Raw genomic sequence first — 27696 nt, forward strand, 5'->3', positions numbered from 1 at the left:
AAGCTGCTTGTTAGCTTCTTAGCCTCTCAGATGAGGAGTGAACCATGGTTTATTGTTGTTGTATGTACAAAACGCCACGGCTTGCATACAATGATGTCACAGTGTTACTGAGTTCATTTAGGTGAGTGGCTGCAGCGCTCCAACCTGTGCAGTCAAAGCAGGCCTGTGCTTCCTTACAGTCATTACCACAGGCTTAATGGTTGTCAGTTTTTGCTTGTAAGCTGGAATGAGGTGAAGCAGGCAGTGATCAGAGTCCTAAAGCTGCGTGTGGGTCTGCACAAAAAGCATCCTGTGGTCACAGTGGTCCAAATATCAATGTGTCCAAGGTGGGACACTTGATTTGCTGTCTGTGATGTGAAGGTTCATTAGAAAGGTTTGTATCGTTAAAAACCCAACAATGAAAGAGTCTTTGTGTTTTTCTCCAGGTCTGTTATCAGGTCGGTGAGCTGTTTTTAGTCTCTAATACACAGGCTCTGGGTGGGATGTAAGCAGCAGCAAGAACAAATGAGGAAAACTCCCTCGCTCCTGTGATGTCAGAACACCAACCTTCATCTACATGAAAGCAGATTCCTCCGCACTCTTTTTCCCACACTGCTCCACACTAAGGTCTGCTAGAAGCAGCTGGAAACCCGGCATCCGAAGTACATCGTCCAGGATGTGTTCAGAATGAAAAAGAGGGTGGCAGATCTGCAGAAGTCCGGATTTTTCTGACAAAGAAGAAGCGGTTTATCCAGTTTGTTTGCCAGGGAATGAACATTCGCCAGGGGTACAGACCGGAGTGGAACGCACAGTCCCCGATGGCATAGCGTTTTCCCTTCGGTAAAGCCCACAAAGTGCCTTCAACTAGGATCTCAGTTAAGCTGTCTGGATCGGTAGAACCAGGAAAATGTTTAGAGAGGACTGCCTGATGCTTAGGAGTTGTTCTTTGGTAAAACTTACTGAAAGTAGCAGCAAAGTACAAGATAAACCTGCAGATAAATAGTCTTACATTGAGCTATCTCTGTAGTTATGCTGCTACAGGTTTAGGCTGCTGGAGGACATAATGATCACTTTTAACACTTTACTCCAATATCATCTACAGATTAAAGTTCATAAAGAGAATAATGCCAAAACATCTGCCTATTAGGAGCAGGACCAAAGCCTGTTTATATCCATTAGATCTTGTTTTTGGAAGACCATTTTTATGGCTAGAAGAAGGTAGCTAGAACTCAAGCAAATCTTAAGAAGGATCAGCAGTGAAGGTTTGAGGCTTGAAAAGGTTCTTCATAAATTAAACTCCGAAGATGGATTCCAGTTTTTTACAGCACAGCCTTACCAATTCTTCAATTTACATTTGTGTTCTTTCACATTGAAAGTACCCCTGGTTCAGTGTTTCTGCTTTGGTCCCAGCAGCTGGCTGATGACACCAAACCTGGTTCTGGTTTCCTCTAGTTAAAATAGAGTTGCTCCTCTCCACTGTCGCCGCGTGCTTGCTCAGAACGAGCGCCTGCTGCAGGTCACTGACCTGATGCAATTAGCTGCGCGGCCTTTTTACCACTCAGCATTATATGATCAACTGGACCGGACTGTGGCACTGGATTTGAACTGGACCGAACCTAGCCTGGTTTAAGTTGGGGTAATGTAAATCAGGAGGATTTATCTGCCAAGCTGAAGGTTGGTGACTTAATAAGAGCTTTCCCGCACCAGGAAGCATTTTTTCCTGGAAATCTCAGAGACAGTTTGATTCAAAATGTTTTCTATTTTTTTAAATATGGAAAAGTTCTGATAAAGTGACTAAAATTCCCCAAATTGTAATTATTAAACTTCTGATTCAAACTATTGAATCTGAAGTTACTCAGACTTTCCCTCTGAACCAGAGTCAGTCTGACTTGCTTTATTTAAAAAAGCTGCATGCGATATTTTATCACACTGAATGAAACTGGAAATGTTCTGTTTGGTTGGCCTGATTCTGCTGGAACGTTCAGGAACCAAACGAAGCTTCTTGATGCTGCTCAGTTTATTAACTTCTACAAAAACACACTGATACAAAATGATTTCTTCAGTTTAGAAACAGACAAAAAGAAACGACCAGAAGAAACCAGGAGCTGAAATCTGTTGGGTTATTGCTGCAGCGGCGCCACCTAGTGAACAGTCTGAGTCCCTACATCGAGTTCAGAGCTGCAGCATCTGTGACGTCATCAATAAACTGACCAACAAAAACATGGCTGATCCGTTTAGTTCATCGGTTCAGCTGCTTGAGGCACAGTTAGACATCTGAGGACATCCAGTTCTGGTTCTGAACTACAGTTTGGACCGGGTCTAGGTCATGAGAACCGGTTCAACCTGGAACATAGAACTGCTTCCATGAAGCTCTGAGGGGCGGGGTTAAACAAACTAATGACCAATCATTCAATTCAATTCAATTCAAAGATACTTTATTGATCCCCGAGGGGAAATTAGAAGTCCAGTAGAACCCATCCAAACATCATGACACAAGACAAGGGAGGACGGGTCACCGAGGCTTTGCTGCCCACTCACAGGCGCTGCCCTTGTTAGATGAGAAAAGAGGCCACATTAGGTAAGTAGAGGAAATAAATCATATTTCACACTTTATCCTCAGCAGGATACAGATTGAGATTGTAAAAAACCTCAGAACAAAGAAGCAACAAGTTGACAAAACAACATCATGCCGGGAACGGTGAAGGTGGTGTGAGGGGTGCATATGTTTATCTTAAGCATGTGAGTGTGTGCAAGTAAGTCCATGAAGCACTGTCACAGAGGCCATTGTCCTTGATGATACGATGGAATGTTCATCAACCGGCCACAAAGTTCTGAGCAGGTCCACAGATGTCCTCAGGGAATGGAGGGAGCAGAGGGAGCAGAGCGTCATGGTTACATAACTTCCAGGAGAAGTTGAAGATAACCAGCCATCAAGGCCGTGCAGGGGAGCCAGATTCAGAAAAACAATAATTATTTGGGTTAAACTGACTCTTAATTTTCCGTCAGCCTTGAGAGTCTCGCTGGTGCTTCTCAAAGGCGAATCCAAACAGCCAAATTCCTGGTCTTTCTGCCAGATCCGAGCGAACAACTTTCTCCAAGATTTATCCCATTTCACCCCTGAGTCCAGGAACCGCAACCTGCCTGCGATCCTAAGGATCACATCCAGTCTGCGATTCAGCTCACGTAACATCTCAGTCTGAGTGTTGATCGCCCTGAAGATCCCATCATACATGCCAGGCAGCCTTATAATGGCCAGAACAGCTGCTGACATTCTCCAAATTCCTCGATATGCCAGGTAACCGCTGACTCCAAAAAGCAGAAATCCTGATATCAAACATCCATTTATTTACACATCTTCCACATCCTCGACTGAGATTATCGACAAACACACAATCCTCCACTTCTGCCAGGAGTCCATCGTGGATCCAGAGAAAAATGTCCCGTCTGGACAAGTTGGGCTCTCCTTCACCCTGTCTTCTCCTCGAGAAAATTTGATCAATTGCGTGATCTTCTGTTTAAACCTGCAGTTTGTCTGAGGAGCTGAATCAGAGGTGCAGGTTCTCCACTGGATCAGATGATGCTCCACCGAGGAGATAAATCTGATCCAAATCATGTGAACACACACAGTCAGCATCACTCCAAAATCTCTATCACTGAATGGTTTACAGCTCAGAACTGGGACCAGTTTGGGTAGAACCATTAATGGTTGGTTTCATCTGCAGAAACATCCTCAGGTGCCTCATGGTGTCCAAGTCATTATTTCAGGATGAAGCCTCAGCAGAAGCAGAGACAGAGGAACTGAAATGGGTTTCTGTTTGAGTCCTACAGCTCTGATCTCAGTGAAACATCTGAAAACTGATTCTGAGTCAGTATATGGATCAGAACCTGGCAGAATCTAAATCTGTTCCTGTTGTAATCTGAAGGAGAATAAATCAAAGACATGAAGTCAGATTAAGTGAAAGCAGAAACAGAAGCCTACACAGATTCCTCCTCCTCACCACTCTTTCTTCTCTTCGTCCACGGAGACCCCTCCGGGCCCCAGGGCCACCAGCAGCAGGCCCCCGATCCCCGAGGTGGTCTGGAAGAAGTCATACTTCAGGAAGTCGTGGATGGCGCTGAAGGGGACGTTGATGAAGAGCAGACAGATGACCAGCGTCAGAGCTGCCAGCTTCGTCTTAAAACCCACCGCCACCATCAGCATGAGCCCCATGTCCACCAGGTCTTGCAGAACCTGTACGGGTCAGAGTCCCAGTTCTTTATACAGCGCTGACAGCTGAGCTAATACCACGTCACAAACAGTGGAGTCAGACAGCAAGAAGACATCATCAAACACAAGAAAAGAAGAGGAAGATGATGGGTTACTGGTTGCCATGGTGATTCCCTCCTTCTCCAAACAGCACTGGATTTGTTACTTTAACAAAAAAAATCAAATCACAACTGCAGCTCCATCATCAGTGTTGCACTCAAACATGTGAACGTCTCTGTGATCTAAACGGTTCTGTTTCATGTGGCTGTTAAAGATTCAAGTGTTATTCTGAACCACAGTCCACCCCGGCAGAACTGGCTGGTTGATCAGAGCCACCTGGATGTTACAACTGGTTCCATTAGTCAGATTTTTTAAACCTTTAAAACAAAGCACAAAGATCCAGAACCGAGCAGAAACTGAAGAGGAGCTTTCAGAGAACTGAGTGAAACTAGACCAGTTCTCCGGTGTAACAGCAAGTTCTGGTCCTGGTAAAAGGACTGCTGTTTGTTCTGCATCATTCTCGTATTTGTTCTGCTCTCTCTGCACCGGGTCATTCTGCTGGAGGCCTGCACAGTATGTCCCAAATATGGTGTCATGGCGGAAATATCACCAGACGATTTTCTAATTACTGCAGCGATCCAGACATGTTGTGTGTGACACTCACACTGAGCACGCCCAACTCGAGGTGCAGCAGCGTCATGGACATGAGGATGAGGAGCACTCTTCCTCCCAAGCGCAGCAGATGTTTGGGGGAGCGCCACTGTACGACAGACGGGAAGCCTGCAAACACGCCGCGAGCTTCCTGTCTGCATTCAGCGAGGAGGAGGAGCAGGCCGCTGCCCAGCGCCAGATTCCTGCAGACAGGGGGAGGGGCTACACACCTGATGCTATCTGTGGGGTCATGTGACAGGGTGGAGAGGTGGGGTCTGCTGTAGAGGAACTTCAGGTTCGAGAGCATGCTGTAGGCCACCATCTGCTGGAGCAAACAGTATCACAGTCAGATAATGTCTCATTCTGACATCACTTCCTGTTATTCTAATCCAACATGGCCCTCAGAGTAAAAACTGGCTCAGATTCTGCTGCGCTAGTTTTCTGTGAACCAGTTTGTTCTTTTCAGGACAAATGGTCACTAAAGGCAGATTAAAAGCTCATAAATTAGAACAGCATGGAAAGGTTGTCTTCAGTTCAGTTCAATTAAGGAAAATTTCAATTATTTAATTTTGTTCATTTTGACGATTCTCACCACAATTCATGAAAATGCAAAATTCAGTTTCTGAAAAAATGACATTACATCAGGTCAATGAAAAGGAACTGAATCCAGAAATATGGACCTACAGAACAGTAAGTCCAGGTTCTGTACAATATCTGCTCTCAGTACTTGGTCTGGGCTCCTTTTGCATGAATTACTGCATCAGTGCACCATGGCATGGAGGAGATCAGCCCGTTGTTCTGCTGAGATGTTCAGGAAGCCCAGGTTTTATAACGGGCTTCAGCTCGTCTGCATTGTTGGTTTTGGTGTCTCTCATCTTCCTCTGGACAACAGTCCATAAACTCTCTAGGGACTTTGGGTCTGAACTGTTTGCTGGTGTTACCATGGTGATTAAAGCAGGTTTTGGTACATTTGGTGGGGTGGGTCAGTACCAAGTCCTGCTAGGAACTGAAATCAGCATCTTAATGAAGTTTTTTAGCAGAAAGCATGAAGTGCTTTAAAATGTTCTTGTAGACAGCTACTGTCATTTTAGACTTGATAAAACAAAGCTGACCTTTTTCTACCACACGTTTTCCCTCCACTCAACTTTCCATTATTATTCTTGACTATTGTGAACAGCCAGCTGTCTCAGTGTTCTACCCTTCTTATGGAGGATGAGGCTGTCTGCTGGACAACCGTCTCAGTTGTCTTCTCTATGATCATGTATGACAATATAACATCAACATAATATAATATATACTCGTACTCGTCGTCTTCCACTTTATCCGGGACCGGGTCATGGGGGCAGCAGACTCAGCAGAGACACCCAGACGTCCCTCTCTCCAGACACCTCCTCCAGCTCCTCCGGGGGGAGTACAAGGCGTTCCCAGGCCAGCCGAGAGACATAGTCCCTCCAGCGTGTCCTGTGCCTCCTCCTGGTGGGACGTGCCTGGAACACCTCCCGAGGAAGGCGTCCAGGAGGCATCCGGTATCGATGGCCGAGCCACCTCAACTGTCTCCTCTCTATGTGGAGGAGCAGCAGCTCTACTCCGAGCTCCTCACCCTATCTCTAAGGGAGTGCCCGGCCACCCTACAGAGGAAGCTCATTTCAGCCGCTTGTATCCGGGATCTCGTTCTTTCGGTCATGACCCAAAGTTCATGGCCATAGGTGAGGGTAGGAACGTAGACCGACCAGTAAATTGAGAGCTTTGCTTTTTGGCTCAGCTCTCTCTTCACCACAACGGACCGGCACAGCGTCCCTGTCACGTCAATTCACGTTTCCCCATCAGATACGGTTTCCCCAGCGTCTCCTCGCCGCTCACGCGGCAAAAAAGGCGCGTGCTTGTTGCAGGCTCGGATCCGTCGCACTGTGCTCGCGCCACAGGGGAACTACGGTAAGCCTGAAAGAAATAATAGAAATAAAAAGTCAAACTCACCCCAGTTCTAAATATTTCCGAAGAAGTGTCTCCGTCTGTCATTATGCTGGATAAAGTCTCTGGCTATCCTCAAAGCATCCACTGTGGTCAAAACCTCCCTGTGTGTGTGGGCGCACATCAAGCTATTCAGTCTTCTCTGGGTCATTGTTGATCTTAAATACGTCTTGATACGATGAAGGGATTAGAAACACCTCTCAGCTCTGGCAGCGGACACAGGGATGGTGTAGAATAATTTCAACAGTTTGTGCACCTCTGGGAGTAGATTTTTTGCCACAGGAGTGGCATTCATTGCTGACGCTACTGAGGCTATTGTTGGGCCTCGCTCAATCCCAGAAGTCTGAATCACGCCCGGCAACATTCCCAGCTGCGCACGGAGAGTGTCACTGTCAAAATCACTGTTGTAGAGATCCATTATTAGAGAAGGGAAAGATGGAGTCTCTTTTTTAGTGGCAGAAATAATCATGTGCTCCAGAGCAGCTGGGACATGCAAGTCTCTCTGTTCAAAACGCCGCTCCAATTCACCATCAAGTAGATCCAGGAGCTCAAAGTATATTTTTCTATAATAATCCACTGGGTTCTGGAATGTGTGTGCAGACTCTCTTCCTGAATCTAGTCTAGTATGGCGTTTCTGTTGCCGGGGCAACACTGGGGCGTCTGTGAGACCTTGCGAGTGTTTCAAAACGTTTTGGTAAAACTCCTCAAAAACGTGATCTGACCTCGTTCCCTGAATTAAGTTCCTCGTCAAAGCTACAGCCTTTTGTGCATCCTGTAATGATATGTTTACAGTCTGTAAGGTTCTAGACAGCTGCTCAGTCGGAGAAAAACACATGAGCACCAGATGCAAACCATAAAATGTGCTAAATTTGTCCAGCGCAGCCAAAATTCCCCCAGCTTCATCGCTGTATGATTCTTCATTTATTTCAGTCATCAATGTGGAAAGTAAAGCGTAGTTATCAAGGCCAGATTTCACTGCACCTGTGCGCACTGTCCATCTCGTTGGGCAAAGAGTGCGCAGGTTACTATTACCGGGGGCCATTTCATGTTTTAAGACTTGAAACTTGTGGCTCTGTTTGGGAGATTGTTTCACAATATGTGCAACTTCTAGCACAAAATCCAGCGCATCTCTCATGACTTTACATTTTTTTCCTGTTTCTTGCAAACATAAATTAAGACAATGCACATAAACAGCTGCCGGATTGTCCCGTTTGAAGCTTGCTGCAACTCCATTCAAATGTCCAGACATACTTGCTGCCCCATCATATGCCGGTCCACGGCACATACTGGGCAAAATGTTGCAGCGGACAAGAACATCGTTTAGTGCAGTGAGGATGGTGGAGGCGTCAGCCTGCGGCAAGTCGAATAGCCCAACAAAGTCCTGGTGAGGGACAAAACTGTCGTCAACCCAGAGGAAAAGAACCACTAACTGCTCTTTGTTTGAAATGTCTCTCGTTTCATCTGCTAATATTGCATAAAACTCCCCACGAATAGGTGAAATAATCTGTGACAATACTGAATGAGAAACTGAATTAATCAGTTCATTTATTATGTCATGGCTCATATAGTTTCTGTCTGCCAACCACTGGTACATTTCAGGACAACCCTGTGTGCGTAATTCCAACAGCTTGTAAAGGTTGCTGTTTGTTGGATTATTACTATCTAGTACCATGTCCTGACCCATGAGATACATGATGGAAGTTATCTCCTTAACCAGCATGTCGCGTCTGTGCTGTTGTTTAACTTTGAGCTGGGCGTTAAGCTGGGACCAAATAGTCTGCTCTTGGGATGAATACATGTTGTAATAAACTACAACCTCTCTATGATATTTGCTGCTTTCATGTTTTCGAAAAGAGCACACAGCATTTTTCCAGTTTTGGAATCCAAGCACAGAGAAAGCGTTTTCATTAGTTTTGCTTCATCCCAAACCCAGTCCTTTAATGGACCAAAGGCGACACTGAGTGCAGAATATTTTTGCCCGCGTTGGACCAGCGTTAGCCACTTGAAATCTTTAAACCACTGTGGTTGAACAAACCGGCTGTTCTGTGTTACACCTTGTACCCGTCTTGTCCCAGAGAGAATTGCTGGGTCGTCTGGTTGGTGAGACTTTGTCAGATCCCTGCAACAGTCGCTGGAGCAGTGAACCTCTGCCTGGCTTGTAGAAGAAGAAGATGTGGAAGCTGGGAGCTCTGGAGCAATGGAGGATTATACAGTCGGGCCAGAAGGCGGTAAACATTTTTCTGGAGGAGCGGCTATCACGGTGAAAGAACAGAGTGACCAAATTAACAAAGGCAGACAGATGAACATGTGCTGTAGATTAAATTGCTCACTGGATGACAACCACCAGATATAGTATGGACAGCCGAGGCAGCAGCGGCACACCCAGGGTTATCCTCCATGTCTGCTGTAGCGACAAACAAGCCAGGGGAAGCAGCAGACCCATCTGCTGAAGCATCCCCATGTGTTAAATAACAGTAAACCACAGGTGGAATATCTGCAGCCGAAATTCCCTTCACTTTTGGTGGCATTGTGCCAAAAACATCTGTTATTTTACGTTTCATCGTAAACAATAAAAATGGACCCTAACGAGGATATCAAACTGATACCGATCAGAAGCAATGCTAGGTGGCTAACGTTTGTGTGGGAAAAGTTTTGTTCACATCACATGACACAAAGAACTTTTTCTAATTATTTTACATCTTTGATGACCAAAAGTAGGTAGGGCCCCGGCCCTACCGGCCTTACCGGCCCTACCGGCCTTACCGGCCCTACCGGTTCCGCGGTCCTTGTGTCCATTGTTTAGAAAAGGCATAGGCTTTTTCCATTAAAGAGAAATAAAAGACTTACCGTATGTCCTTTTCTGCGTTGTCAACATCCAACAACTTCACACTGACTGAATTGGTGACACTGAACCACAACAGTAATGACAGCCTGCAGCAGGTCACATTTATTGTCTCCTATTTAGGTGAAGATATGCTATCACCTGAAAGTAAAACATAACACTGATCGGTGAGCAGCATAAAATAATGAAGATAAAACTAGATTTAGCTGATATATTTGGAAAAATGATCAGAGTATTTTGTTATCCAGTTACAGATATAACCCTTGAGTGACATTCTGGTTCACACACCATACCAGTCGGTGACGGTAATGATCCAATTACCTTGCCAACCATCAATAAACGAAATCAAAAAAGAAGAAGAAAACAGTCCAAACGAAGCACTAAATAATGAGACCACTCCGGTTCAATTAGGAGTAAAATGGTGACCTCTGGATGACCTAAAAAATCATCTTTAATATTTCAGAAACCAAACCAGCACAAACCATTCTGTCTATTTACTGAAATGTTTCAAGTGGGTGGGGTGTCAGCTTCACGCAGCTGGATCAGAACCAACACGTTGGCCAGCAGACCTCGGCAGCTCCAGGTGGAGTTGATGTACTCGCTCTGATCCATCCACTGGAACCACAACCGGACCGAGTCCTCCAGGAAGGTACTGACCAAGCAGAGGTGGGCTGCGTGGGGGGAGGTGGTGCTTGTTGGGGGAGGAGAGACAGTTTATGACGTCACATTTACCTGACGCAACAGGTGACAGATTAACTACAACTTGAGTTACAGTAATAACTCTTTATACCTTCGGAACCGTGTTTTTTTTTTTTGTAATTTAAAGCATTTTAAAATAAAACTTTAAGACCCGCTTCCTTTAGTTTCGCTACCAGATTCCATTCAAAGTTTATTGAGTTTAACAAGAACTTGCTCTGCAGCAGGACCTTCAGCAGCTGATCACCGTCTGGAAGATACCACCGCGAACCCGTCTTGCTGTTGGCCCAAACAAACTCATCACAGTAGGTTCTGGTTTTTATTCATTTACTGATTTTTCTTCTTCTTCACCTCTCAGGCTGCGGTCTCTGGAAATGAACAGATTTTAAACCTTCAACACGCTCCGGAACCAGCAGCTGAACGGAGCTCAGCTCTGGATCCCAGTTCCGAACTTCCTGACCGACAGGTTCCCGGTGTTAGGAGCTCAACTTGTCCGCCAGGTCCTCCGCCTGGCTCATCAGGTCTCTGTGACCCATCTCTGTCACTAGAGAAACGGTTCCAGGGTCAGGTTCGAGTCCCGGTCCGACTCGCTGTGAGGCTGACGATACCGTCTCCTCTTCCGACATGCAATCCTCCCCACTGCGCCGCAGAGCGCCCCCCTGTGGTATTAAGAAAACATGCTCAGGTTCTATATAACGTGAGGGCTGCAAGGTTCTGGGTTCGAATCCCGGGCTCTCTACATGTTCTCCTCGTGGACGTGTTTCTGTCTAAGTACTCCGGGTTCCGCCCATGGTCCAAAAACATGCCTGCTAGGTGAACCGGTCTCTGTAATTGTCCTGTGACGGAGGCCTGTCCAGGATGGACTCGACCCGATGACCTCTGGAGACAAGCACCAATACTTACGCCCCAGATGATGGAAGATTGCTGCCTAGTTTTATTTCTTGCTACTGAAGGTTCTGTTGTTGAAGGAAAAATCAATTTGGTGAATTTTCCCATTATCATTTTCAAATGTAGTAATACCTTTTTACTTAATATTGCTTTGTTTATTCATTTATTTTCAGTGATTTTTATTCCTTTGAATATTACGCTGAACCCTTTTGGTTTGTTTTATTTCAAGTGTCCAGTTCAAATCAAACAAAAACAACTTCAGAAAATCTGAGAATGCAGTTTTAATATTTAGATGAATTTACAGTCTAACAATGATACCCATTAGTGTTTGGGAATGGGAATAAAAAATAACTGGAATACTTTCTGATGTTGGAAGTGTCTCGCCATTTATCCATCCGCCCTCATAAGCTCCCAGGGTTCCAGGTAGAGGAACTGAATACATACATCCCTCTCCCAGCTACAGCTTCTCCTGGAAGATCCCAAAGTGTTCCCAGACCAGTAAGGTACAGGAAAACCTGTAGGTTGCTAGGCTTGTCTCACAGACTCCTCCCAGTGGGACCTGTGGAAATCCTCCAAAAGGAGAGTCCTGATCAGGTGAACCACCTCAGCTGACTGCAGAGGGTCTACTCTTAGTTTCCCTAGATGAAGGAGCTCCTCATCCTATCTCCAATCCAGAGTCCGGCCACCTTCAGCGCTTTCAATCATGCTGAAAACCTGACCTCAGGAGACTGTTGGTCACCGATTGGTTAGGGGGCGGAGTCACTATTCACAGCATATTTTAATATCTTCAACTGTTAAATCGTTGCACGTTGGGTTTATTGTGTATATGATCACTACAGCAAGCTAGCATTAGGTAGCATTAGCTTACCCTCTCATGTCCTCTAGCTGGTACCGCTCCAGGGTCTAAAGGAAAAGGGGCATTATTCGGTCAAACATTCAGTACTGTTGAAGGTTGAGGGATTGCTGCAAAGTCAACACCAGTGACTGTCCACTGTCTCTACATGCTCATCCAGGAGGAGTGAATGCTGCAAGTCACTGACTGGATGCAATCTGCTGGGTTTCCTTAGATAGAAAAACTTTTTATCCAATTTGAATAAATAACTGAATCTGATTAATAGGAATGTATGAACCTGACTGTTGTGAAGAACCTTGAGATGACATGTGTTGTGAATTGGAGCTATAGAAATAAACTGAATTGTCCAATGTCTGGTAGTGGATGTGATGCTGCAGTATTCCCAGAACTTTGGCTATGTTCACACAAGCATCAAATCTGTTTTCTTGCTAAAATCAGATTTTTTTTGCGAGGTCATTCAAACTAATAATTAAATGCGACCTCGATCAGACTTCTGTCTGAACAGGTCACGACCCCAAAATGATTCGCTTGCGCAGGAGAATAATGACGTCCTACGGCAGCGTTCCATTTAGAGAAGTAGTAATGGCTGCTGGCCTCTTTGTTCATTCAGCTGTTGAACAATGACAGTTGACAATATAATAACCACATCATAAGAAGACAAAGAAAGGTAAGAAAACTGAGAGCAAAGCTATTAACAACGGCCCTCTGTGGAGCAGTGATGAGAAGTCTGAGTGGATGCCAGTCGGAACCAGGACCATGATATAGAAGTTGGATGAAATCAGTCATGACTGTTCTGACTGCAGATGTTTAAAAACTAGAAAGGAAATATGTATCCAGTTTGGATTTTTTTGGAGGTGAAAAGATCGGTACTGGGACGTTCTGTCCTGAAAAAGTCAGATATGGGTCGAATTTGCCTGCAGTGAGAATGAGCCTAAATTCTACCTTCAGTGGACTGCAGGAATGAACTATGGTCTGTTCCTTTAATGGACAGGCAGCTGTACTTCCTGCAGCAGCCATCAGATGGCAGCATAGTTCACTGTTGGTACCGGACCCAAACTTCTGCAGTTTTCAGCGTGAGGTGCAGCAGGTGTTCTTGGAGCATCATGACATCATTATCAGGAAGTTGCCAGGATCTTCTGATGCACTCTGGGAAACTGAGTAATTGGATCAGGTCGGGGCAGATCTGTCTTCACGTTTCTCCTCCTCTTCCCTTCGTCTCCTTTGAGCTCTGTAGTTCTGAGAACAAACAAACATCTGCTAATTGGACCTGTCTGAATAGAACATCATAACAACCTCAGCTGAACGTTCAGTTACATTCATCAGCCTTCATGTGACAACACTAAAAATAAACACGCTCGATGGCTTCATGGATCACAGACTGCTCTGAGTGAGAAGGTTACTGAGCCGGTCCATCTCATTAGGAACAACCTCACATCCAGATGGAGTTCAGTTCAACCCAATCATACAGACAGATTCAGAGTCAGTTACAGCCAATCCAATACAATCCAGGTTCTAAAAGAATGCAGTCAGGTTCTGTTTGACTTGAAGCCTTCACTCATACTGATCATCCATGAAGCAACAATGGAGAGGAAAACTGTCCTCCACCAGCAGAACCAGGACCTGGTGCAATGTGAACGGCCATCTGCAGCAACACTTTGAGAAGACAGAACAGACACAGAAGCACTGATCCAGGAGCACTTTCTATGTTAATGGAAAAGTTAAGAGTTGATGCAGTAGTTGCTCCTTTAGTGGCTTCATCTAGGAAAAAACTCTATGGGAGGAAAAACAGAGAACATCTAGTTAGTCGCAGCAATAGTGTGACAGAGGGTTCGTCTACTGCTGCTAATAACATGATGTTACTGGCAGCAGGAAGGTGCCACAGCTAAACAGAATGACAGGCCAGGTGTAGCTTCTATAAAGAGAAAAAAGAGAGAGAGAACATAAAGCCACAACAGCAGATAATAAATAGTTGGAGAGTAGTAGGAGACAGTAGCAGAGTGAGGAAAGGTGATCAATATGTCCTGCAGAGTCGGGTGCAGTGCCCGCCATAGTGCCATCGGACAAGGAGGAAGAGCTAATTTGTCTTTGGACAAACAGAGAGCAAAGAAGGTGGTGTATAAGGCCATTAAACCAGACTAAGGATGAAGAAGGAGGAAACGCCTGTCAGCGCGGGGCAGAGAGTAGCAGTGATGCTGCCTGTCATTGCGACAGGTTGCTCGGAGCACAGTCACATATAAAACAGTTCGATGTAAAGACTTTTCCTGCCTTTTTTTGTGTGACACCGAGTAGGGGGGTGTCCGGTGGAATCAAGTTAGCCTGACTACATAGGAGCCTTAAGCCTATAGCACCATAACTACAGAGATAGCTCAAGATAACCCGAGTTTGGCATTTGTTTTCTGCTGCAGGACGTCCTGTTTGGGAAGGCTTCCTGTTACAGGTTTTCTTCCAGTGTGTCTAAGGTTGTTAGCTTAGCATTAGCTCTAGCACTAGCATGGCTAGTTCAGGCCACATTTTCTTCTCCCTCTCCAGCTCTGCTCCTCCTCTCTCCTGCTCCGTGTCTCAGATGTGGAGTTACTTCGCTGTCTCTTTTGGTGATAATAATACATGTAATAAATGTATTCTCTTTATAGTTACAGGATTGAGGGCCGGAGGCCCGGCTATGCTTTGAGAGCCGAGGCCACTTAGCCCGCACAGCACCACCGAGGGTATGTCAAGTCAAGTCAAGTTTATTTATGTAGTGCTTTTCAGCAACAATGAGGACAAACATTACAATGATACAGAAAATCAAATCAAATGACATTAATAATCCTTGGTAAGAGCTGGTTCTGATCCAATCTTTCTAATAGAGGTAATTAGCTCATGAAGTCCTCTGTGGTAAGAAATTCATTCTGTGCTAGAAGAAAAATGTTAATATTAATCCTTGAGGTCGCTGGTATAAAACAGTTTTAGTCCAAACTTTTTAAATACTAATAATGTTTGACTGTCACTGGTTTGATATAGTAATAATAAAATAATCTTAAATAATTTCTGGTCATTGGTGTAAAAACAGGTTTAGTCCAAATTTTTAAATACTAACAATAATTGGCTTTTGCTGGTAATCCTTCTGAGAAATCTGAAAATCTATAAAAAGTAATGAAATCACACATTTAGGTAAAGTAAGATAGAAAACCTCAGCAGAGGTAAGCAACACACACATAAGTAAAGATTCATGAAGGATACGGTGGAATCTGGAGGGTGTAAATATATAAATGTCTGAGTGTGTTTGCAAGAATTAAATTATCAACACTGATAGAAGCATCATTGTCCTTGAGAAGAGAGGTGGAAGTTTTATCAATCATTGTCCTATCAGCATACAGCTGGTAGGGAAGTGCTGGGGAAGAGCGTCGTGTTCATATAACATCCAGGAGATATTTTATTGATAGCCAGCTAGCAGAAGTTGCCAAGGCCACATTGGGACGCCAGATTTAGAGAAACAATAAATGTTGTGGTTCAGGCAGTTGTTAATTTCCAACCACCTTAATGGTGCGTTCACACCGAATGCGGATTCTGTGAATATTTTGCCTCATTTGTGCGCTTTTGCCTGCTTGACTTGCCACATAAACTCCGCGTTGCCATTTGGCAACAAGCGGCAACGCTTCGCCGCATCATCAAATAGGAGGAGCTTCTATCTGCTGCTTGCTGGTTTCAACTGAACATGGCGGACATGGATTTCACAGATAATCACGGTGTTTTACCTGTGGAGAGCCGAAAAATGCCGCCGACATCAACGTCCCTGGGTTCACCAGATTTTTCAGGGACGGGAACAGTTCAGAGATTATCACCACCTACTCCAGGAGCTGCGTCTGGATGATGGACGATTTCAACAGTACCTCCGTCTATGCAGGACCCAGTTCGAAGATCTGCTGTCCTGACGAATCGGCCTCCGGGACACCAACTACCGGCGCTTTATCCCCGCTGCTGAACGCCTGTCCATCTGTCTTCGGTGAGTAAATAAATCTCAGCTAGTTAGTTGAGTCATACAACTCAAACACTGAAAACAGCTTCTTCTCCGCTGCGGTCCTTCACTCACAGCCACACCCACCTCTCCTGCTCCGCTCAGCGCGTTTGCACCGCGTCTTTGTCTCCTTCGCACCGCCTTGCACCGCTCCGCTCCTGAACGCGCCTCTACATAGGGATAACATGTAAATCGGCCGATCCTACCGCAGAATCCGCGTTCGGTGTGAACGCACCATTAGTTTTACTGGTGTGTCTCAATTGCGAATCCAAATAGCCAAATTTCTGGTATTTTCCGCAGATCTGGAGCGAACAACTTCTCCAAGATTATATCTTTTAACCTCTGAGTCCAACCGCTGCCAGGCTGCGATTCTGTTCAAGAATCGTGTCCAGCTTGTGATTCTGCTCTCTTAACATTTCAGTCTGAGTGTTGATCGCTCTACAGACTCCATCTAACATCGCAGGCAGCTTTGGGACGCTTTGAACAGCCGCCCACGTTTTGCGAATCACTCGATAAGCCAGGTAACCACCAACTCCAAAAAGCAGAAATCCTGTTCTCAAAAGTCCAAATATGTAGACATTTTCTACGTCCTCGACCGACATCGTAGTCAAGAATCCATTGTGTTTCCAGAGAAGAACGTCCCGTCTGGACAAGAGGGTCTCCTTTACCCTGTCTTCCCGTAGGAAAATCTTTGTATCAATTACGTTGAGAGACCAGCTGATCAAATCCATCATTTAAAAGTTTGGAGGCTCTGAGAAAAATACAGACAAAAAGCAGAAGCAGAGATCAGCAGGGAGGGAAAGAAAACATTCATGTCTTCCACCGAGAGCAAGAGAAAAACAAAACTCTTAGCTCTTTATACAGTAGCAGATCCTCCAGCACAGCCTGCGAGCCGGGGCCTCGGGGTGGCCGGGTAACATGACCCATGTTACTGTGGGCGGGGATCTAGAACTATGTTCAGTGACACACCTGCTGACAAGCTGACTCTGGTAATTGGCAGCTTCATAGTCAGAAATGTGGCACTAGAGACACCAGCGACCATAGTCAGGAGAGAAAGAAAGCCCTAATTAGCGATGCTAGTGCTAAGCTAGCGACTTTTAAACACAGAAAAAAGGGGTTCCCATCCAGGTCTGTGTTAGCTGCAGGTTCAGGTAATGTGTGGGTGTCCTGCAGTGTGTGTGCATTACCTGCAGGTTCAGGTAATGTGTGGGTGTCCTGCAGTGTGTGTGTCGAGCCGCCGTCTCTCTATAGAAGAACTTGCTGCAGAGTCGACACACGAACCCATGAACTGGAACCACAAAGCTGCTTCCTGCACAGACACAGTCCAGCTAACGATGGATCCATTTGTTTCAGGCTGCTGAATTTTGTCACATATCAGAGATGGTAAGTGTCCACAGGGGGGCGCCACACAGAGGTAGTTACCGTATGTCAGCTGAGGGTCAGACTCTTCCTCTGGCTCTTTGGGATTGACTGGCTGTAAAGGACGGGTGAATCCATGTCAGTGTCTGAGAACGTGTTTCAGATTTTAGAACTGCAGACTAAAGCGGCACCAACCTCTGATAATACAACCTCAGATTGTTCCGTATCTTCATTTTCATCTACCACCTCAACATCTTCTTCTTCTTCCTCCTCCTCCTCAAAGCAGCCAAGAGCATCCACTGTGATTAGCTCCTCCTCCTGGCCCTCCTCCAGCTGCACCTGGCAGGTAAAAAACAGATGCTGACAGTGACTTCAACAGCTTCTGCTTTAAATTCTCAAAGCATATGTTGCTCTCTGCTGCCCTCTGCTGACCTGCTGCTTGTGGTCTGCAGACTTTATGTGCTCCACAAACTTCCTGGGTGTCCTGAAGTGTCTCTGACAGACTGGACAGAAGGGTCGCCCCTGCCGTTTGCTCACCTGGATCACACACACACACACACACACACACACACACACACACACACACACACACACACACACACACACACACACACACACACACACACACACACACACACACACACACACACACACACACACACACACACAATGAGGAAGACTCCCAACCTGCAGCTTGGACTCTGGAAGACTCTCTGCTCTCTCACCTTGTGTTGTTTCGTTCGTCTGTGGATGATGATGTCACCAGTGAAGTGGTTCTGGCAGGTGTCACACCAACGACGTGTCTGAGGGTGGCGCCCCCTACGGGCAGACATTGGTTGATCTCTCACTGCCTCACATAATGAACTTGTGTTTCTACTTGTTGGATCTCAGTTTGATACAATCTGTTCTGTTGCTGAGGTCTGAACATGCTGTAAGAGTCGCAGGAACTGCACACTGAAACATCTCCACACTAACAAATAAAATCTGTGACTGCACCTGTCCAGCAGGGGGCATACATTCAGCTGGATGCTCTGAGTGATGTCCTGCAGCTTGCTCAGGTGATCTCGCCCTGACAGGTGCTCCTGAAACACCTGGACAGCAGACAATAAATATTTCTATAGAATTATTGGTTTATTTTTTGTGTTTATTTTATGTAAATTATGTTTGTGTATTAGTTGCCAGTCTTATTTTTTCCTGTCTCACACTTTTACATGAAATGAACATATATTGTTGTCCATGAAACTAAACAAAATCAGCTGATTTTAACTTTTATTTTCATTCAATAAAGTTAACTGAAGGCAAACCTGCCTCTCACAACATGGCCGATACGTGAAAGTATCGTTTCTGTGCTGCAACAAAGCCAACATGGTGCCTTCTGTTTTTAGAGCTTTATAAACAGCACTTAGGATTTTCCTTAACATTCTGGATTTTATTTTGGCTCAGTAGGAAGAGTAGTAGGAAGAGTAGTCGTCTTGCAATCGGAAGGTTGTGGGTTTGATTCCAGCTTCCTCCTGCTGTATATCGATGTGCCCCTGGGCAAGGCACTTAACCTCAAGTTGCCTACCGATCTGTGTATCGGTGTATGAATGTGTGAGCGTTAGTGAGTGTGATTGGGTGAATGTGGCTCTAGTGTAAAGCACTTTGAGCGGTCTCTATGACTGGAAAAGCTCTATATAAGTTCAGTCCATTTAGCATTTTGAAATCACAAAGACGAGGAGCAGCGTGAAGAAGAGGTGTGTTTCTCACCTGTAGAGAGCGACAGGTGAGATTACAGACGTGACAGTGGAGAGCAGCTGTATGCCTGTCTGTCTGACCAAACTCCCTGCTGTCACTGCTCTGCTGGATGGTGACCTTCAGAGAGCCCACGCTCTGTAGCTGCAGATACGTTGCAAACATGTCTATTACATGCTAACAACATATGAACATGCCTTGGAGCCAGCAGGACCGAACATCCTCACCTGAATTGCTCGGCTCTGTTCTGCTGCTCCCTGCGGGTCAGAGCCAGAACCATCTGATAAAACAGAAACAGCATCAAAAACAAACCCTGAAGTGTGATAAACGTCTCATAAATGTTACCGTCACACACCTCCAGCTGGGTCACATGACCTGGGAGCTTTGGTTCGACTGTGCAGAGCTGCAGAGGCCTCATTTCTGCAGGAAACACATTCAGCGAACACAACAGGAGCCAAAATGAAATATGTTAATAACTGCATGGAAATAAATTAAGAACATTATTTTACTTTGATGTAGAAAATATGTTAAATAAAGCAATTGCGTTTCAAACCTGGGATGTATGTCTTTCTATAAATTATATTTCTGAATAAAGATCCTGTAGAACTTTAGTTTTCAACTTAATCTTCAGAATGATCATCTAAAAATATTCTACTCATTGAACCGAATTATCTGGTTTCAAAATTAAAGAAGATTCCTGATGGAGACATGGAACCAAACTGACCCATTCTCTCTTGATCTCTTCAACTGACTCTCTCCTGAACCTCCATTAGGACCCGGGCCTCCTGCTTGACTTCGCCCATCAGTTCCTCTCGCTACACCCGCGGTGGAGCTACGGCAGTGTGGCCTGATGTCGGAGCTTCCTAATGCCTGAAGGATCCACACAGACGTTCAGGTGGTGAAATGGATCAGCAGATCGAGGGTGCGTTTGTTTTACAGACCTGCTGAGCTGGGAGCAGCACCCTCTGTCCAGGACTCACTGGGAACCGAACCTTCGCTACACCACCTCCCGCTGCAGGAAGGAAACACCTGGTGGAGGAGACGAGGGGGGCAGGAAAGATGACGGTCAGAGTTCAAACAGGAACAACCAATCGACGCATATCGTCATGGTTACGTCCCAGCAGGGAATAACATTTTCATTCATCGTTCACCTGTCCGTCCTGCGGGTTTGTCTGACCATGATGACCTCTGCACCTGCAACAGAAACAACGTTTTTATCCATTAAAACATGAACTTCCAGCAACGTGACAGCCTCGTTTAATGAACCACATTTTAACTAGAAAAAACATGTCTAACAATCAGTAAGAATCGGTAAATAACTGATTAGTTATGGTGTTTGAACACCAAAGAGAATCCGGTAGTCCTATGGACAAGTATTACTTTTTAATCGACATGTCTGAAAAATGTCCATACCGAATGCGTTGAACTCCTAAAGTTTTTAAGAAGTTAGAAACATATTTCTGTCCTCATAACAAGACCAAATTAACGGACAGATATTAACATTTACCCCCAACTAATATATAATATAATATAATGAAATAACCAGTCAAAAATCTCATTAAATGTTTTTGATTTTCAAACAGAAAATACTGATTTTATGTTTTTGATGTCTGATGTTTTCGTTTTATTTTTCTCCTCTTGCCAGCAAAACTTACCGTGATAACCGGGAATCAAATCTTAAACTGTGAAATGATTTATGATTTCATTTAGCTCACCTGAGTGCTCCAAGCTAGCTATGCTAAAGATGAACAGACTGCATCTGGTTGTCTGTGAGGTGCTGTATCGCCCTCTGTCGGAGGGGAGGAAGACTGCAGCGCACTAAAAGCTGTGGATCCTTTAAGTCAGTTATTTATTTTCCACAGAAGACCTTTTCTAGAGGCCTTATGATAAAACTGTCTCATAAAATGTATAACTCTATAATAAATATATTTTTTGTAGTCTTTTGCACAGAAAAAATACAAAATCTAACAAGTAAATCAATCCTCTAAATGTTATTGTATGACTTAGTCTGTAAAAAAAACGTCAAAATATTAAACATTATGTTATTACGAAATGTCTAATAATTTTCTAATTATGTTTCAAAATTTTTACAGTATATTTTCATCAGTCAGACCTCCTCTTCCTCCTCAGCTTCAGTGAAGCATCTTTCTACTGCACATGCTCTGCTTTGCACTCCACACTGTGTCACATCACGTTCAAAGGTTATTAAGTACTGCCGGGTCCGTAGAACCTGGTTTGAAGCACAGTTCCGAGTGATTGATGTCTGGGTTTGACCTTTGACTCCCTGAGTGTTTGAAGATGGAGAGCGTCATGATAACAGCTCAGCTAACGTTTACAGGTTTATTTTTAGATGTTTCTGCTGAGGAACAAGATGTCACAGAACTCACTTCCCACAGTGAGTGGGATAGTGAATGTTTCCTGGCTGCTCTGGGGTCGTTGGATCCTCTCTGGGACCAGGTGAGAAAAATTCCTGGTCCTGCTTAGCTCTGCCAAACAGGAAAGTGACAGTTATCTTCTCACTCTATTCCTGTGTTTTAGCTCAGCCATCTGCTGGAATATTCAGAGCCTTCAAACATTTACAGCTCCAGTTTTCAGGGGTTGGGCTCCCATTTTAACCCAGTAAAACCAGTGAAGAGCAGAGCTAACTGGAGCTCTAGTTGCTCTGCAGTGTTTCCCAGCATTTAATGTATTCACCACATGTTGTTTCAACTTCCTCTCAGACAGACAGTGAGGATTTTATTCCTTCTGCTGGCCTCAGACGAAAACTTAACTTCCTGATGTCTGAATCTGGTGCAGATGGAGAGTCGTGGCCGATGCTGCCTATCGGAAAGAGTCTGAGAAGGTTTCTGTCAGAATTTATGAACCAGATTTAGTCTGAGAGGAAAATTAAAACCATCCTGCTTTCCTTTCTTTGTTCAAGTTTCCTAAATTTCTGTAAACCAGCCTTGCCTCTGCAGTATATATGCTTTTAGCTCATGTTTAACGTCCTCGGAGGTTCAGAAGGTTTTGGAGTCTGGAAATCCTTGCTGGTTTTTATTCCCTCCACCCTTCAGCGTTTGTCTGAAGGATCCCACTGAAAGTTTGGATTTTTAACATTTCAATAAGTCTTCAGCATCCTCAGTCTCCCCCTTCCCATGAAAGTAAAACACAGACATGAATTTAAACTTCTGTAGTTTATTATAATAGTAAAAACAGAGGATTGTGTTTTACAGGGTTGCAGATAACAAATTAGCTGGTTTCTCATCTGGTGATACAAACTCCCACTGAGATCCAGATTCTTCTTTCTCTAACCAACCCAGAACTAATGACACTCAGCAGCTCTGGTTCAGCACGAAGTATGGCGGGAAAATTCCTCCGAATCCTGATCCGAAGCTGGAACATGTTGGAATTACCTGGATGAAGGTGAGACCTCACAGAAACCAGATAGGAAGTGTTTCCGGGTCAGAGTTCAGTCTGTAATAATCTGAAAAATAGACTCCGCCTCCCATCTGTGAAGAACGTCAAGAAACAGCAGTTTTTATTTTGAAAAACTGAACTTCTTCAGGAAACCCAAACCTGACGAACCTCCAAGCAGCTGAATACATCCTCAGAGAATAACTGCAATACATGGATGAGCACAGATACAGCTCCACCCTGCCTCCCCACTAAAATACAGAGCCTTGCTAAAGTATTCAGCCCCCTTGAACTTTTCAACATCTTGCCACATTTCAAGCTTCAAACATAAAGATATAAAATTCTAATTTTTTGTGAAGAATCAACAACAAGTGGGACACAATCATGAAGTGGAATGAAATTTATTGGATGTGTCAAACTTTTTTAACAAATAAAAAACTGAAAAGTGGGGCGTATAATATTATTCAGCCCCTTTACTTTCAGTGCAGCAAACTCACTCCAGAAGTTCAGTGAGGATCTCTGAATGATCCAATGTTGTCCCAAATGACTGATGATGATAAATAGAATCCACCTGTGTGTAATCAAGTCTCCGTATAAATGCACCTGCTCTGTGATAGTCTCAGGGTTCTGTTCAAAGCACAGAGAGCATCATGAAGACCAAGGAACACACCAGGCAGGTCTGAGATACTGTTGTGGAGAAGTTTAAAGCTGGATTTGGATACAAAAAGATTTCCCAAGCTTTAAACATCCCAAGGAGCTCTGTGCAAGCAATCATATTGAAATGGAAGGAGTATCAGACCACTGCAAATCTACCAAGACCCGGCTGTCCCTCTAAACTTTCATCTGGAACAAGGAGAAGACTGATCAGAGATGCAGCCAAGAGGCCCATGATCACTCTGGATGAACTGCAGAGATCTACAGCTGAGGTGGGAGAGTCTGTCCATAGGACAACAATCAGTCGTACACTGCACAAATCTGGCCTTTATGGAAGAGTGACAAGAAGAAAACCATTTCTCAAAGATATCCATAAAAAGTCTCGTTTAAAGTTTGCTACAAGCCACCTGGGAGACACACCAAACATGAGGAAGAAGGTGCTCTGGTCAGATGAAACCAAACTCAAACTGTTTGGTCACAATGCAAAACAATATGTTTGGTGTAAAAGCAACACAGCTCATCACCCTGAACACACCATCCCCACTGTCAAACATGGTGGTGGCAGCATCATGGTTTGGGCCTGCTTTTCATCAGCAGGGACAGAGAAGATGGTCAAAATTGATGGGAAGATGGATGGGTCCAAATACAGGACCATTCTGGAAGAAAACCTGTTGGAGTCTGAAAGAGACCTGAGACTGGGACAGAGATTTATCTTCCAACAAGACAATGATCCAAAACATAAAGCCAAATCTACAACGGAATGGTTCACAAATAAACGTATCCATGTGTTGGAATGGCCTAGTCAAAGTCCAGACCTGAATCTAATCAAGAATCTGTGGAAAGAGCTGAAGACTGATGTTCATGAACGCTCTCCATCCAACCTCACTGAGCTCCAGCTGTTTTGCAAGGAACAAGAGACAAGAATTTCAGTCTCTCGATGTGAAAACTGATAGAAACAAACCTCAAGAGACTTGCAGCTGTAATTGGAGCAAAGGGTGGAGCTACAAAGTATTAACACAAGGGGGCCGAATAATATTATACGCCCCACTTTTCAGTTATTTGTTAAAAATGTTTGACACATCCAATAAATTTCATTCCACTTCATGATTGTGTCTCACTTCTTGTTGATTCTTCACAAAAAATTATAATTTTATATCTTTATGTTTGAAGCCTGAAATGTTGCAAGATGTTGAAAAGTTCAAGGGGGCTGAATACTTTCACAAGGCTCTGTAAAAGTCTGAAATTGTGCCTTCACCGTGTCTGCAGGGTGCTGACAGGAAATGACATCACACAGCTGTCAGAGGTAGTCCTGTTCATAGTCTTCCATCAGGTGCTTCATCTCAGACACACTGCTGGACAGGTAGGACGACAGCTCCTCTAAACAGACAGATGAGACAGTCGAAGAAAGGTTAGACAGGTGAAACTGGTGGAAAAAGTGTGAAACAAGTGAGGACAAGTAATACAGGTGGGAGAGAGGTCAGGAATGATGAGAAACATTTTAGAAAGACAAAGACAGGTGAGGACAGGTGAGACGACATAAAATACCTACCAATTCCAGTGGCTTGTCTCACCTGCTCCCAGTACTCCCAGTACAGCGGAGGCAAACACTGATCCCAGATTATTCCGAGCTATGCAGTGATAGGTTCCTGAGTCACCTGGCTCCGCCCCTTCGATCTGCAGCCAACTGGAGAGCTCAAACTTCAGAGGACCACCCCTTGACTGGGGAACAGAGGACAGCTAGTGTCTCTGAGAGGACAAACAATGGTGTACTGTTGCTTTAACAGGGGGTGTGGCTGGTGGCTTCAGGTGTGTGCATACCTGGACAGAGATGTGAGGGTCGTCTCCAGGTAGGATCCCGTCGCATCCATCTTTTCTCCACTCCACCAGAGCCATAGGGAATGCAAAGACCTCACAGAGGAAGACCAGACTGCTCCCGGTCCCCTTCACCTGGTTCTGAGGAGGCACCTTGATCACAGGGACTGAGAGACGGGACAGAGAGGTGAGACAGACAGAAAACAGGTTTCCTATTGGTGAAGCTGGGATGTCAATATGAGAGAGAGAGGAAGCAGAGGATGTCATTTCAAAATAAAACTCAGTAATAAATCCTTCCTGCAGGTGTTTCAGAAAGGTCCAAAGGCATATAGGACATCTCCAGCACTAGCAGACCTGCATCAGGAATAATGAACAACACGCATTTCAAAATTCCACTTCTGATTGGCTGATTGGCGCTATGTGAGGGTTCCTTCCCCAGAAGCTCCAGCTGCTTCATCCCCAGATAGAGGTCCAGGAAAAAACAAAGCCAGAAATACCAGAATATTTGACCCACATGTCTTTAGACCCGGATCAGGAATAACGAACAGAGAGGGACTCTTGTTGAAATAATTTAAACGTCCCTTTAGTTGGCAGCTGTGATTGGAGGTTCTGAGGAGGTGGAGATGGAGTTGCTGCTGCTGCTGGACAGTGAGGTTCTGTTTGGACGCAGACACAGGTGGGGTCCTCAGTCTGAATGAGGGGCCACAGTCAGAGCCCCTCATTCAAGGACCAGCTTCCTGAACTGATCCAGGATCAGTTTCTCCATCTTTTCTTCAGGAAGCAGTTGGACCCCGCCCTCTGTTCATTCAGCAAAGACTAAGTTCATACAGGAACTCTGATTCATCTGAACATTTAACCAAACCAGGTTCTGATCCAGTCATTATTTCAAATGAATTTCTCCTGTGATTTGGTCTGGATCAACTGTTGAAGCTCTCTCAGAGTTTTTCCGCTCTGGTCCAGATTCTGGTTCTTTCTGCTTCGACTCTAGAACCTGGTCTGATAAATATCGTAATGTGAAACTGTCAGAACCAAAACCGAACAGCTGGATGTTTTCAGTGAGATGGTCAGCACTGAAGTGCTCCAAACTGGATCTCGTTAGTTGGGTTTCTAGTTAATGTAGCCAGAAATGTGATGAATGCGGTTTATCCACCGTGTTTTATAATGCACAAAAACTCTATTTTAAATTTTAATTCATTAATTATGAGCCGAAAGTTTCCTAAATATTTTGGTTTTTTTTTAAAGAAATTGCAGATTCTTTCTGACAGTTTTTCGTAATTCGGTTTTAAAGGATAAATAACTATTTTCTTTGAGGCCAGAGTTTGTTCTGGGCTCAGCTGGAGATATCCCTCCGCCAGGTGTTTCTACCTGTCCTGCAGGGACCCCTTCCTGCGGTTCGGAGCTCCGGCTCAGAAAAGGCGGCATGTCTGAGTTGACAGATGTTCGTGTAGGTGGTTCCGTCGCTGCCGCACAGCGCCTCCTGCTGCTCACACACACAGACCTCCTCTTCATCCTCTCCTCCACCTCCTGCAGCGGGCCGCCGGTCCGCCTGGCACCGCAGCCCGGTTCCACACAGGCCGTAGAACACCCTCCGGGTCCCCGGGTCGCAGGCTTGGCCCTCCAGGTTCCCGCATTCTTGACAGCAGCCGCAGGAGTCCAGAACCAGTCCGGCCCGGCAACCGCGGGTATCCGGGCACAGCTCCGGATCGCACGGTCCGCAGCCTCCTATCCCGCCAGTACTGGTGCCGGTTCTGTTCCCGCTCCGCCTCCGACCGCCTCCCAGCTCCTCATCCAGCAGGTCGTAGCTCACAAGCGAGTCTGGGAGGGAGGATTGGACCGGAGGAGCGGCCCTGCCAGTGAGCAGGTCCAGAACAAGGAGGAGCAGAACCAACATTTTGGTATCCCTGAATGTTGGTTTCATTCTGCTCCAATGAGAGGTGATGTAGGTTCTGACTGAGGTTCTGTTCTGCACAACGTTAAAACTCTCAATTTCCATTCAAGTCCAGCAATGAACTGAAGCCAAATTCTCAAAATACGGAACCAAACTGGATAATCCTGGAAAATGGTGAAACAATCCGAAATTCTGATCCAAAGTTCCACACGGACGAAAAACTGAAGAAAAGTTCGGAAAAACCGTGAAACAAAAACAAGAGAAAGAAGATAAAAGCCCAAACATGGAGAAAAATCCAGAAGAAGAAGAACTGGAACCTGAAGATACAAAAAAAGCCCAGGAACAGTTTGGACCAGACGGACAGCAGCAGACAGTCTGAGCTGACACACACACACACACACACACACACACACACACACACACACACACACACACACACACACACACACACACACACACCTTCCGGTCAGACCCTTCAAAATAAAACTGCCTCTCACGGATCTAATTTGAGTCGTTATAAAAACTGATTTTAATCTGATCTGCAGTAAAATAAGTTGTTTTGAATAAAATATATTTAAATGTGTTATTTTATAACTAATTTTAAGAAACTTTTCCATCACCTCTAAATGGTTCAAATGTGTTCTTGCTCCTTATTCAGATGGTTAAACCACCTCAGCAGGTCACTGGGTTCTTCAGAACCTCAGATGAAGCTCAGAGAATCTGACAGAACCTGGGAATTGGT

The 27696-nt window shown here is 44.9% G+C and overlaps 3 protein-coding genes across 5 annotated transcripts; all 3 read right to left on the minus strand.

Annotated features, from left to right (window-relative positions):
* Window positions 1-2237: 2237 nt before the first annotated feature.
* On the minus strand, window positions 2238-12349 carry surf4l (surfeit 4, like). 2 transcript variants are annotated; one of them, XM_047381720.1, is made up of 6 exons: window positions 9975-12349; window positions 9692-9827; window positions 9189-9287; window positions 8880-9096; window positions 4890-5198; window positions 3365-4210 (listed from the first exon to the last, which is right to left on the minus strand). In XM_047381720.1, exons 4-6 carry the CDS (start codon window positions 9078-9080, stop codon window positions 3974-3976), a joined length of 747 nt encoding a protein of 248 aa, XP_047237676.1. In that variant the 5' UTR covers window positions 9081-9096; window positions 9189-9287; window positions 9692-9827; window positions 9975-12349; the 3' UTR covers window positions 3365-3973. The 2 variants fall into 2 exon arrangements, with proteins under 2 accessions (XP_047237678.1, XP_047237676.1); XM_047381722.1 differs by lacking the exons at window positions 8880-9096; window positions 9189-9287; window positions 9692-9827; window positions 9975-12349 and adding exons at window positions 2238-2527; window positions 6851-7125 and having other exon boundaries at window positions 3978-4210.
* Window positions 12350-16843: 4494 nt separating this feature from the next.
* ciz1b (cdkn1a interacting zinc finger protein 1b) lies at window positions 16844-21006 on the minus strand. Its single transcript, XM_047381717.1, has 14 exons — window positions 20923-21006; window positions 20359-20401; window positions 20149-20236; window positions 19932-20077; window positions 19563-19627; window positions 19435-19487; window positions 19223-19351; window positions 18473-18567; window positions 18202-18295; window positions 17909-18013; window positions 17672-17815; window positions 17540-17591; window positions 17305-17426; window positions 16844-17139 (listed from the first exon to the last, which is right to left on the minus strand). The coding sequence occupies exons 2-14, from the start codon at window positions 20385-20387 to the stop codon at window positions 16966-16968; spliced, it is 1296 nt and encodes a 431-aa protein (XP_047237673.1). The 5' UTR covers window positions 20388-20401; window positions 20923-21006; the 3' UTR covers window positions 16844-16965.
* A 1355-nt stretch (window positions 21007-22361) lies between these two features.
* On the minus strand, window positions 22362-27342 carry kazald3 (Kazal-type serine peptidase inhibitor domain 3). Of its 2 annotated transcripts, XM_047381718.1 has the most exons (5): window positions 26432-27342; window positions 25073-25233; window positions 24826-24973; window positions 24510-24631; window positions 22362-22695 (listed from the first exon to the last, which is right to left on the minus strand). In XM_047381718.1, exons 1-4 carry the CDS (start codon window positions 27057-27059, stop codon window positions 24552-24554), a joined length of 1017 nt encoding a protein of 338 aa, XP_047237674.1. In that variant the 5' UTR covers window positions 27060-27342; the 3' UTR covers window positions 22362-22695; window positions 24510-24551. The 2 variants fall into 2 exon arrangements, with proteins under 2 accessions (XP_047237674.1, XP_047237675.1); XM_047381719.1 differs by lacking the exon at window positions 22362-22695 and having other exon boundaries at window positions 24504-24631; window positions 24804-24973.
* Window positions 27343-27696: the final 354 nt, after the last annotated feature.

The sequence above is a fragment of the Girardinichthys multiradiatus genome, chromosome 12, assembly GCF_021462225.1.
Source record: "Girardinichthys multiradiatus isolate DD_20200921_A chromosome 12, DD_fGirMul_XY1, whole genome shotgun sequence".
In the NCBI taxonomy this organism is placed as follows: domain Eukaryota; kingdom Metazoa; phylum Chordata; class Actinopteri; order Cyprinodontiformes; family Goodeidae; genus Girardinichthys; species Girardinichthys multiradiatus.